The sequence below is a fragment of the Pantherophis guttatus genome, chromosome 5 (assembly GCF_059756535.1).
Source record: "Pantherophis guttatus breed Tessera chromosome 5, ASM5975653v1, whole genome shotgun sequence".
Taxonomy (NCBI): Eukaryota; Metazoa; Chordata; class Lepidosauria; order Squamata; family Colubridae; genus Pantherophis; species Pantherophis guttatus.
Window position 1 is genome coordinate 27,007,942 of NC_142067.1, and position 13,666 is coordinate 27,021,607.

A 13,666-nucleotide genomic window follows, 5' to 3' on the forward strand; every position below is an offset into this window, starting at 1 on the left:
AAGGCCATTTTCGCCCTCCCCAGACTCCTAGAGAGGCTCTGGAGGCTGGGGACAGCAAAAAACAGGCCTTCCGGTCCCACTGGAAATTGGCAAATGGTCCATTTCTGGCCTCTGGAGGACCTCCGGGGGGGTAGGGAAGGCCGTTTTCACCCTCCTCAGACTGCTAGAAAGGGTCTGGAGCCAGGTAAGAGAAAAAAACGGGCTTACCGGGCCATCGCGTGACAGGAGTGGGGTGAGGGGGGTCATGCATGGAGGCAGGGTGCATAGAATTATGGGTGTGGGCATGTGTATGCGCAACCCTTCCTGCCCCCCCTCCTGGCACGTGATGACAAAAAGATTAGCTATCACTGACCTAGCCTTTTATGTCAGTTATATTCATCTTCTTTTGCAGCTATTTCTGCTGAATTTACAAAAGTTGAAATATTGAGGATCCTTGGTGCTCTCTGAGCTTGGTTTTTTTTCTTGCAGACGTTTCATTAATCAAACTAAGTAACATCATCAGTGCTAGTTGACAATATTTTGTGGTACTTTAAAATTACTCTGAGCATCCACAGTGTTTTAGAACAGATTAACTACACATTACACTTACTGATTTAATCTGTAGAATTATAGCCACCTCTGGGTAGGGGAAATGAGCGGCATAAACAATTAATAAATAAATAGTTAAAATAACTGGTTGTGTTTTCAAAGAAGTAATATTCAGGAGCAGGATTCAAATGTAACATAATTTGAAAGCTTGTTGAAATCAGAATTTCTTGGTCTTTTGTATAAAATGAAAATAGGCTAACCTGTTATATAAAGAATATTAAAATCATACTAGAATCTATCCTATTGGCATCTCATATTGAACAGAAGCACTTAAATCATTGATTCACACATCTACCTTTTACTGTATTCCTCCACATGCCTAAGGAGAAATATTTTCCATTAAATTCATTGAGATTTATTTCCATGTAATTTGGTGTATAATTAAAGTCTTTTTTAAAAAACATAGTAGTATGCTGTAGTTGAACATGCCATTTATTTGAATGTCTTTGTTTGTTTTGGAACAATTGTGTTGTTCTTTTCACCAAAACAATTTCCAGAACTGTTTTCGAATAATATATAAAAATAGTCATGCCAAGAAAATGCATCACAATAAAAGCAGCAATTAAAAGCAGCAGGCAAAACCATCCCATAGTAAGTACGTATTTCTATTTTAGGGTTCATGAAAGAGAAATGAAGGATTATGTGCCATTAACAACTGAAGTAAAACTCCCAATTCCAATCCCTGCTGTGATTACCATACAACATTCCTTTCCTGTCAAGTCTGATCACAAACATACTTAAAATAAAATGTTAGGGTTTTTTCAGGCCCTATTATTGTAACCTCGACAGCTATTCTGGCAATTGTATCAAATGTTGCATCAACCTTTGCTGCATGAAATTTACCAAATCCTATTACATCAGTTCAAGGCTAGGTTGCATCTTGTTGAATAATAAAGATGGCAAAGCAGTAAAGAAATAATGATTTAGCTATTAATTAATACTAAAGGTATAATTTACAGTCCAAGGATTGCTTTCGTTGTACAAAATAGTGAACTGAAGAAAACTAAAAAGGTTGGGTAGCCTCTGAAACCTGAATTAAATGAAAAATGTAAATATTTATTTTATTGTTCTTCCAGTAGTTGGAAGATGCCTGGAAAAGATTAAGAAATGGGTCATGCTTTCCTTTCAAGAATGTTTAGTGAGGTCTTGCAGTGCAATCTGCATCAGATAAGCTTGATCCTAAGGGATTACTAAAATATTTTGCACACATGAGAAAGCTATTAGCATACCCTTGACACAGCAAAGTATTAAACAATCAGAATGTTTAGGGAAACCAAAATCCTGGTATATTAACTTAAAACTAAAATTAAATGCAAGACAGAACATGTAAAATACATTTGGAGGGGTTTTTTTGTTTTGTTTAAAGAATCTGAAACAAATATAGTTTGTTTCATATTTACTAAACATTTATTAGCAACCTAGAAGTAATTCAGTAAGTATCTGGAATGTATAATCAATATATTCTATGCATTATTTTGATTAAATTTGTAATAACTTAAGTGTAGTACACATCAAAACTATAGTAGATATGTTTATGAAGAGTCTTTCTAAATATATATTTTAAATAAACATAATAAATAATTTGTTGGGTTAGGGAATAAAACAATGACTGTATGACCAAAAGATTATTGTCATATTTGTTTTAACATTTAATTTTGGATTAACTAATAAATATATACCTAAAATTTATCGTGGCTTAGATTCTTTAAAATGTTTTTATTTATTTATTTTTATTTATTTTATTAATATTAGTGTAGTTAGTCCATACAAAGAAACACACTGAGCAAAGCTGAGCTTTTACTAACAGTGTTAGCTAAAATCTCAAATGTTTATGAGTAGAGGGAAGTTATCTCACTAATATTTCATTTAGAAGATAAATAGTACAAGAATGTGCAATCTATGGGGCACCAGTCATTTTTCCAAATAGAAATGACATCATTTTTGAAGTTAAAATTTGCATTGTGCTGTAGATTGCTCAGCTCATTTCTTTCAGTGGATTACTTTTGAATAGCTTAATGATGAAGAAAAAGAAGAAAAAATCAGGTCAGCCACTGATCTCACCATCTGGTTTCCTTGTCTCATAATATGAAATCCACCATTCAAAAGGGAACAGCACCGGAGATCCAATTGATTATGAATTTAATATGATTTAGGGGCAATAATGGTGGGAATGACTGGACTGAATGGGGTAAATTGATTTTGGAGCAGGTTCTATATTATCTAGGTTAAAGTAATAATTGAATAAAAGAACTGGTGTGGGTGGGTTCAGTGGGGTGGAAATTAAAGAACAATGTTGTTAAGTCATTTGGTTCAACAGTTATTTGATTTATCTTATGGAAAATTTAAAGACTTTTGAAATGTGCATATGTACATATAAATTAATATATGGAAATTCCATCAAAATATGTGTTCTCTGTTTCCATGATATACAAGAAAAATTGAACTTGTCATTTTATGATAGTTAAAATAAAATCAATCAATCAATCGAGGCAAATTATCAATTTCCACAGGAAATCAGAAGTTTCTCTTCTGATAAAATTGTGGATATACTATGAAAGCAGCAAAAGAGTTTGTTAAGGTTATTAGAATTTCAAAGAATATGATAAGACAAAGGGACATATATTTCTGTGTTTTCTTTAGTGTGCTACTACAAACTTTCATAGTATATCAGTATTCACTATTCACAGCATATTAAGGGATCCGATTAGTGTAAGAAAACTTTTTAAAAATTGTTTTCAATATACTAAATAGGCCAAAAAAGAGGAGGGTCTGTTCAATTTTTGCTTTCTAAATAATGTTTCTTTGTTTATATCTGTCTTTATTTTTTACAAACAACTGAAGATGGTAAACTTATCTAATACTCCTTCCTCTGTCTATTTTCCTCACAACAACTCTGTGAGATGAGTTGGGCTGAGAGAGGCTGGCCCAAGATAAAATATCTATAATTTTAAAAAATACCATTAGTTGTCACAACTCAAACAAATACTTTAGTAACCATACTAGACAATGGCACTTCACTTTCTTAGGCACTAGGTGACAGATCCATACTAAAATACAGATCCAACAAGATTTTCACACACAACAAGCAACAATTGAAAAATGTTACAGAATCATATCCTGTAATAAACTCAAATGTACCCACATTTGCATCATTAGTTCTACCACAGGCCCAACAACCTCATACACAAAATTGGAGGTGCCCTTACGTGCTCTTCCCCCATTATGGTATAGACCACAATCTGTCTGAAAAAAGCTGATGTGGTTCCCATCTTCAAAAAAGGAAATAAATGGTTCCAGGAAACTGCAGATCAGTTACCCTAACAGAACCTGTGAAGATCCTAGAAAAGATAATCAAGCAACAGTTCTATGAACACCTAGACACAAGCAAAGCTATTAATAGAAGCCAGCCTGTATGTCCAGTTCTGGTCACCACGATACAAAAAGTTGTTGAGACACTGGAAAGAGTGCAAAGAAGAGCAATGAAGATGATTATGGGGTTGGAGGCCTAACATATGATGAACAGTTGCAGCAATTTGGTATGTCTAGTCTAATGAAGAGAAGGACTAGCAGTTTTCCAATATTTGAAAAGCTGTAACAAAGAAAAGGGGGACAACCTACTCTCCAAAGCATTGAGGTCAAGACAAAAAATAACTGATGGAAATTTATCAAAGAGAAATCCAATTTAGAATGAAGGAGAAATTTCATGACAATGAGAACAATTAATCAGTGGAATGGCTTACTTTCAGAAGTTGTAAGCATCCAACATTAGAGGTTTTTAAGAAGAGATTGGGCAGACATTTGTCTGGAATGATATAAGGTTTCCTGCTTGGGCAGGGGATAGAACTAAAAGACCTCCAAGTTCCCTTCTGGTGTGCCAAACACTCAGGGATTCTGTGTAGAACAAATAATGAACAAACATAGGTCAAAAGAATTAATGGATACAAAATAGACATGACAAAACAAGGACCAGCAGGATAATTTGACTTCCAAAGATATTCTGTTATAGATATAGCACAGTTGAGCAAAGTCTCAGAAAACACAAGTATGAATTGAAAAGATACTTGTGTGTCTCACATGTAACTTGTATCCACAAAATTGCATCTTCCTATTCTCTCTCTCTCCCTCCCTCCCTCCCTCCTTCCTTACTTCCCTCTGTCCCTACCTACCTATCTCTATCTCTTATTCCAATTTAAATCCTTCATGAATTTAGCTACTCATGAAGTGAGCTATAGTCTTTAATAAAACATGTTCGTTTGAAAAGATGCTACCATATCTCTCCTACTTTTTTTCCCTTTGAGATGATCATGACATTTGTAGATGTATCACACAGAAGAAATAGCGTGTTTAGTAATTCAAGCTTCTTATTTGAAATTCCCATTCCATCTCAAGCAGTCCAACCATATTACAGTAAAACAGAATGAGTTATCAGTTTTTGGCTGTTGAATGTCATATACTGTGAATATTAAAGAATGTAGAAGAAAAATGGAATGCAGGTTTATAAAGCTTACTTATTTATTCTCTTTACAGCCCATTGGTGCTTTAAACCCAAAGAGAGCAGTCTTTTATGCAGAACGCTATGAGACTTGGGAAAATGATCAAACTCCACCTTATCATTATAACACTCATTATTCTACATCCACCTGTACATTAGCCTGGCTTGTTCGCATTGTAAGTATTTTTGCAATTTTTATCTTTCGTATCTTTATAGTTAAAGCTGTCTGCTGTCTTTTGTATTTTTTAAAAAATGTGGTTTAATTATAGAACTGAAATTTTAGGGAAACAAAACAAGTCAACCTTAAGGAGAGAAGAATCCTAATATTCCAGTGCAACCATTATCTCATTACAATTATCTACAGAAAGAGAAGGCTCACAATAGGAGTTAATATAATGAGACAGTATGATTACTGACATAACAAGGCCAACCCAAGGAATTACAATGTTTGGGGTAACAGTGTCCAGTTCCTGTTCACACATGCACATGTCACAGGTAGGTTTAAGGTTTTATTTGAGGCTTTCCAAGAGTCTTCTGACAACAGACAAAGCTGACAACAAAAGTAGAGTAGAGTAAAATAATGTCTTTTTGAACAATTCTTCAATATGTTAACCTTGATTGTTGTCCTAAGATTATTCTCTAGAATCAGGTCGATTCTTGGAAAGTGGGGGACCAAGGGAACTCCAAAAGTTCTACACCAGGGTGTCAAACTTGATTTCATTGAGGGCCGCATCAGGGTTATGTTTGACCTTGGGGGGCCGGAATGGGCATGGCCAGGGTAGGCATGGCCAGCTCAACATCACTCATGTCGGGGCACTTGTGGTGGGTGGGGCTGGGCAGATCCATTGTCTCCCAGTGGACAAAGACGAGATCAGGGAGAGCACCAAACCCTTGTCCTCTAGAGGAGCCTCACCATCCCTCTGAGATCACACAAAGGACCCTGGACTGTGGTGCAGGCTGTCCAGAGCTCTAGGCAGCGAAGGGCAAGCACCCAGCCCGGCTCTCAAGCTCCAAGGGCACTGGGACACCCCCCCCCAGCCCAGCCCCGCTTCCCCGAGAGGATCCCCGCTTACCTCCTCAAGGTTGCAGCTGCTGTGCTCACTCTCCTTGGCCAGGTTGCTCATAGTATGTGCGGGAGGGCAATGTGTGTGGGTCAAAGTGAGACCCACTCCCTCTCCCCGCAAGGAGACCCAGCTTTGTAACCAAAGCAATTGAATGCTATATCCATAAATATGCTTTGAAAACTCAGAATAGAAATCAACTGACAATATATGTAAGGCCTTTTTTGTTGTTACAACAATGCATACAAAAAGCAGAACAAAAAAAATAGACTGAAATTATTGGGAAATTTGATCCACCTTTGTAAGTGAGCAAATCTAATTTGAACAATACATGGATCGAAATGCCATCATCATTTGAAGTGTACTGTTCTTCAAATTTTATTACTGTAGCTTGGATTCTAATCTCCTTGATAAAACAAAGGTATATTTCACATGAAGGGAAATGTAGCTGTTTTTAGATCAAAATATTTTGGAATTTAATGCACAATTACAGGTGTATTTTATTAAATCCATTGTGCATCAAATTCCACAATATTTTAACTTAAAATTATGTTGCAATACTTTAAAACAAGGGATACTTTCTGAATATTAGAGGAGGTGATAGTGATTATTATGATTATGACTTCATATTTATATCCAACACTTCTATGTACATTTTTTTAAATGTGTAAGCTATGTGATAACTGTAGATGAGTCTGCATAGCATGTTAAGGATTAAAAATCCAAAAGATAGACACATTACTTTGGTATAATAGCCCCCCCCCCCATGGAGTTCAACTATCGGAAGTTTAATCCTTCGCTCTGAATCTTCTTACTTTCTATGTTTGTCTCTGTCTCTTAAATAATTTTGTCATGGAAGTTATAATTACATTTTAACATAATTCCCTGTAATTACCCTTACTGCTTTTTTTTTTAATAATCTGCACTTCTTATTTACAATTCTGCTTCTACTCTCTGCTTCAAACCCATTTTATTTAAAACTCAAAATAAAGATACACAGTGGTGTACTGTGCTTTTAAAATGCCAACTTCATTTTTTAAAAAAAATATTTTATTCATACTAATAGGAATTACATTTGATAGTGTCAAATGGTTTATTGAAAGCTTTCCATTGATTTATACAGAGATTTTTTAAATTAGAAGGTAGTATAATAGAACTGTGCAAAATAATTCAAAGATGTCTTGCTTTGGTGTCGATCCTGTGGAAATGTCAGGTGTGCAAGGACACACATGTTCAGCAACATGAAGAGGTGCTTGAAATCTATTTAGTGAGTTTCTGAAAGGTTCTTGCACAAAGCTCCATTTCAGCAGACATGGAATGGAATGTTCTTCAGAAGGGTTGGCCTGAGTAGAAACTCATCTGCTGAGCAATATTCCATTCCATGTTATTTATTATTTACTCATTATACTATATCCAACCCTCTTTCCATTTACAGAAAACACTGCAATGCTACCATTTTTTAATAATGTGTAAAGTATATACATAATAGTATCTATAGCTACCTACCATATAATTTATTTATTTATTTATTTATTTATTTATTTACTTATTTGTATCCCGCTTTTACTATTTTTTCAAATAACTCAAAGCGGCGAACCTATTTTCCAATTCACCTTCCTCCTGTTTTCCCCACAACATCAGCTTTTGAGCTGAGTTGGACTAAGAGAGAATGACTGGCCCAAAGTCACCTGATGTTGTGGCCTGTAGGCTGCCGGCAGAGCTAACAGCAGAGTCAGACAAAGAGGAGAGGGAGGGGGAGGGGGAGGGGGAGCCTGGGCCAGCTTTGGAGCCTTTGAAAGGCTCTGATGAGGAAGCAGAATCAGATGCAGATGCAGACCCGGAGCCTTCTGTCCACCCCCAGGTGGAGAGGCAGTTATCTTCGGGGCTGGAGCTGAGTGAGGGGGAAGAACAGATGGGGCCCATCCCAGATGCGCATATGCATAGAGAGGAGAGGAAAGCAATGGAAGGCAATAAGCCGGCTCTCAGGGAAAAGAAGTTGTAGACGCTAGCCAGCCCCTCGCTGGCTGGGAAATAAAGGGGTGGGTTTTCGGAGTGGCCTGTTATTGCAGACAACCGTTCATTTTCCAGTATACATCACTGAAGTCAGAATCAAGTTTGTCAGGACTAATTGCTCTGGATTTGAGGTGCCAACTGAGTCTCCCTGCTGGGAAATAATAGGTAGTGAATTTGCCTCAGCTGGGGTGAACAGGGACTATTTCTGCTTGGCTTAATCATTGAAGGACTTTTTATCTTGAGTTCTCATGTGAACAGAGACTGTTTGTGCCCTGTTTCAGAAGGGGAAAAGACTCTCATTTGTGACTAATTATTTTTGGTTTTGCCTATCCAACATGAATAAAGACTGTTCCTGCCCTGTTTTAAGAAAGGGTTTGTTTTACTCGTGAATAAGTGGTTTCTCATTGCTTGCAAAGGCTGGGTCAGAACACCTAGCTGGCTGAATTTGAACTCACTGTCTCTCACTTTCTAGCCTGGTGCCTTAACCACTATGCCAAATTGGCTTGTCATATACATGAATATATAATATATGAATGTAAGCTTCATGTACAGTACATCAATCCAAAACAGATAAACTGACCATGGCTTCTAGCAATATTTGCTGAAATAAATCAATAATTTGGTATTATTACATCCCTCTTGGTAACCTGAAAGGAAACCAGTGACACTTACTGCATATGTTGCTAATTGTATCTTGGTGAGAGAACTGATTTCTGATCAAGATCGGGAGTTCTTTAGAGCTTAGAAGTTCACATTCAAGAATTATTCTGCTAATAAGGCAATAGAGCTAGTAACCTGGAGTACTTGTTGCAAATTTAGGAGACCATTCACAAAGGATTTATTTTGTTCCTTTCTACTATCAATCTCATTAATCATCTGCTCCTTTAAATGGTATGAAGGCAAGCACTTTTCTCTGTTTTGTTTGGTCAAGCAGAAGAAAAATATGATTCAAGTTCTCCCCTTCCAGCCCTTCAGATTTACCTATGGGCTTGGTAAGCTAGTTAATACCTTAGTTACAATACCATCGCATCATATTTTCCTAACAGATTGTTATCCCCCCTCTGCCACTTACCTAGGAATACAGAGGCAAAGGCCATTCTTATTTTTTTATAAAATAGAATGGGAGGGATAAACTAGGGCTGCCATAGCTGAAATATAAAATTCTTGACAAAAATGGTTAGCTACAAAGAAGTTCCTCCCAAAGTTTGTTCTTTGCTATGACCCTTTAGTCACCTCTTACTGTTGCAACCTAGATATGGAAGATCTCTCCTTTCTTGCTCTTCTCCTCTGTCTAATATAAATTATTCAATCTCAGAAGACAATTTTTGCCCCAAATAGAAAAGTAGGGCATGGCAATAAAAAGGAGCTTGCTTACAGGCCTCTCACTTCTTTGGTCCAACTGCCATGCAATTGGGGAGGCAAGAAATTCAGGGCATCCACTGCATCACTCACTTCATCCGGGATGGAGATATATAGCTGAGTTATTATCAGTTTGTCAATGATACCTCAATCCCATGGTGACAGATGATCTCAATCAGTGGTTTCATGTAGATACTAAAAAGGAACAGAGAGAGCACCAGGCCTTAAGGTATGCCACATAGGAAGCGCCATAAGCTGGACCTCTTGTTCACTAATAACAGCAATTGGGACCGGCCTCAGAGGAAGGAGGTGAATTACCACAAAACCTCAATTTCCTAAGTTGGTCCAAAAGGATATCATGGTATTGATGATATCAATCAGTCAATGGTATTGAAAGCCACTGAGAGGCCAAGGAGAGGAAGGATGAATGCATCACCTCCACTTCCGTTCCTGCCAGAGATCATCCATACATGCAACCAATGCTGTTTGGGTCCCATATCAAGGCATGAAGCCTGACTGAAAAGGGTGCAGATAATTCATTTCCTCCAGAGTCCTCTGGAATTGCAGCATCACCATCTTCTCAACCATATTTCCTAGAAAGGTGAGAGACTGGGAGAAAATTGTCCAGCATGGTAGGGTCCAGAGATGGCTTCTTGAGTAGGGGGAACACCAGTGTCTCTTGAAAGGAAGCCAGAAACACTCCTATGACAAGAATGAATTCACCATCACTTGGACCCACCCACATGATACCTCCCAGGTGGTCTTAATCAGTCAGGAGGGGCAGGGATCTAATATGCAGGTAGTGGCATTTGCATTCCATAGCATCCTATCCTTTTCCTCAGGTCCAACAGAATCAAATCATTCCCAGTTAACTGAGTAAGTCCGTTCCCTGGGCATCTCTATAGGACTTGCATTTGGTATTCAATTGTGAATGAATCCAAGCAATTTCATCCTCTAAATCAGTGGTTCTCAACCTTTTCTTCACCACGGACCTCCTTTAAATACCTGATGTGGCCACGGAACATGGCCACAGACCCCCAAGACTTAACTCAAGATTTAAATCATACCATTTCTTCAAGCCTTTGTCGAACCCCTGTGATGAAATCGTGCCCCCCCCCAGGCATCCACGGATCACAGGTTGAATTCCTTCTCAGAAGATATTATACAAAGGATATTATTCTATAGCATTTTTATTTTTATTTATGTATTTATATATTATTTTTATAAATAACTCAAGTTGGCAACTATACCTAATACTCTGGACTATGTCACAAATTATGGAAACATTTTGTATTTAAACTTAAGTGTGAATTCCATTAAAGTCGCTTGGCTAGATGGATTCGCAAACTAATCCAGCATTGTCTACTAGAGCATTCCTGCAATTCAGAATAGTATTGAGATATCTGCACCCTTTACAATACTGGTGAACAATATTTTCATGTCTACCGTCTGCACTTATTAGATAAGAAAGATGAGGGATGATGTGATGATGTGAAATGAGGGAGCAGTGATATTAAATGGGTGGATTTATTTACAAATGGGTTGCCAGGATTAACTTTTAAATTGAAGGTTGAGGAATATACAGTAAACGTGATATTTTATTTTCTTATTTTCAATACATTCAGCCTTTTTAAGCTCACACAACAGCTTTATTGTGCTGCTCACTGGAAAACTGAGAAATTACAGTAACAGTTGGGAATTGCAGATTTCATTGCTGAAAGTGGGTAACAGGAACAGGACAAAATCTGGTAGTAGCGAAGCTATCAACCTTGCTCTAAAGCCTGGGGAAATAGAACCATTACTAATTTAATTTGTAATAACATCAGCTGATGGTTCAAACACAAGTTCTGAAGAATTTATTTTTTGATTCTACACAATGATAAGGGTATCTCTTAGTCATTTTTGGCATGCACTTCTTTGTGCTATATGTCTAGTACAAGAGTTTCTCACCAACGTTTTGCAATTAACTGGCAGAAGATTAAACATCCTTGAGTCCTGGTGACTTCATGGACATGTGCCTGATAGAAAAAAATGAGATTATTTTGTTTCACCAGAAGCATTCTGAAATAATTACTAAAAGGAGATTTTTCCTTCCTTATTAAAACTCTGAAACCAAAGTACCAAACTTACATTTGAAACTGCATTTAATGATATATAATTTTTTACAGAATTCTTCACAATTAAGGACTTTTGTGTCTATTTTAGTGGGGGGAACCTCATTCTTAAATTGCTTTCACCAAAATCCATAACAATTTTTTAGAAATTAATGATTTTTGCTGCTTTATTTCATTGTTTAAAACTTAAAATATTTGAACATACTGTACATAATGCATTTCCTTCCTTCAGTTATATGACCTTTGGATAGATATAATTGGTTGAGAAGAATTATCCAAAGACCATATAAAAGTTACAAAAATATTCTTGGATTATTTAGAACACTTATCTCTGTGAAACAGATTATAATAGAGCAGGAATTTGGAAACAGTAATGTACAAGCAACACAAGATTTTATAGGAATCTTTCCATTCTCTGATTCAGATATTGTTTTTTATTGTACTTTATTAGTCACATCAAAAAATGAAATGCAACGATTTGATATATAGTTCTCATTAATTGTTTCCTAATTAATTTTAAATTTTAATCCTATTGCTGTTGATACAACTTGGCTTCTTATAAATACATTCTCTGTCTCATTTTTTAATGGCAGGAGCCTTTTACAACTTTCTTCCTCAATGCAAATGATAGTAAATTTGATCATCCGGATCGAACTTTTTCTTCAGTGGCAAGATCATGGAGAAATAGCCAACGAGACACTTCAGATGTCAAAGTAAGAAAAATGTTTTCTATGTACAAGTAATTGGGTGGCTATCAATATGGTTATATGCTACAAATGCAAAATGGGGATGGGGGGGAAGAGTGTTTTTTTCCACATACACAGAAAAGAAAGTTGTATTATATCATCATTTTTAAATGCCTGTTTTACAATCAATGATGAATACAAGCTTTCCCAGCTATTAAAAGATCTTTTGTTCTTGACAAAATAAATAAATAATCCTATCCCAATTTATAATCAAATAATCACAGAATGGAAAAAGCCCAATAAATTGTTCTTTCCTGCTGTTAACTCAATATTTGGCCCATTCCATAAACGCAGCAAGATTGGATGTGACCTTAAAGTGTTATATTGTTATAGCTTTTCCAGCATGAGTTTTCCATCGCCTGGGGCAATTAATAAAGCATTAATGACAAGATACATTTAAAATGTATGTTTTGTGTAAGCCTTAGCTTTTACCACATTGTGCCTCAGGATATTATGCAACAATACACATTAGATTAAACTTATATCTACATAATACATGGAAACGACTAGAGAACAAGTATTACCATGCACTCATTCTTGCATAAATGGATTTTATAAGTTTTTATTGTACTATAAAAACCATGTTTCTTCCTTTATATTAAAAAATAAGGCCCTCTCCTAGGAATCCCATAAAAACATATACTTAACACACACAACATTTTTTTTAAAATGATAAATAAATATCTTTATTCATTCAATTGTATCATTATTTGCTTGTTTGAAATCAGAAGATATACTGAAATTGTTTACACTTATTGTAAATCCCTTTTAGTCTTTTTGTTTTAATATATATTGTTAGAATTGTTTCTAAAGGCTCCTATAAGTTAGGAGCCTATTCATACTAATGCTACATTATTTATGTATTGAATTTCTGTTCTGACTTATTCTGAAAAATAAACAACATATTTTGTTGTTATATTGTATCCGTGAACTTTAAAATAGAAGAATAATATGTGAAGAAGAGAATATATGAATATTTCTGGAGGCTGAAATCCCTTTTGTGCTTCACATCATTTGAAAAGTGGTGGTTGGCATGAAATTTTGATTTAATATCGCAGTCCTTTCAGAAAGACAAAATGCAAGATTTTCTTATCAGGAGTATTTGTTAGCCATCTATTTTTTCTACTAAGATTCACTTTAAATATATAAAATAAATACTAAGATGAAAGCATCCATCTAGTTTATGAAGACTGTTTATCCAGGCAAAAGCTGCATATAATAGATTATTTTGTAATGGTTTATTACAAATACTATAAACCTAGTTTTCTGATCCATGTATAAATCTTGAATACA

The 13,666-nt window shown here is 35.9% G+C and overlaps 1 protein-coding gene across 5 annotated transcripts in view; it reads left to right on the forward strand.

Annotated features, from left to right (window-relative positions):
- Window positions 1-13,666, forward strand: part of NBEA (neurobeachin) — a 365,883-nt gene that overhangs the window by 298,984 nt on the left and 53,233 nt on the right. For all 5 annotated transcript variants that reach the window (XM_087894770.1, XM_087894771.1, XM_087894772.1 and 2 more), the window contains 2 exons: window positions 5,116-5,256; window positions 12,221-12,340. In XM_087894770.1, the coding sequence (XP_087750896.1) occupies window positions 5,116-5,256; window positions 12,221-12,340 (261 nt within the window). The remainder of the gene's footprint in view (window positions 1-5,115; window positions 5,257-12,220; window positions 12,341-13,666) is intronic.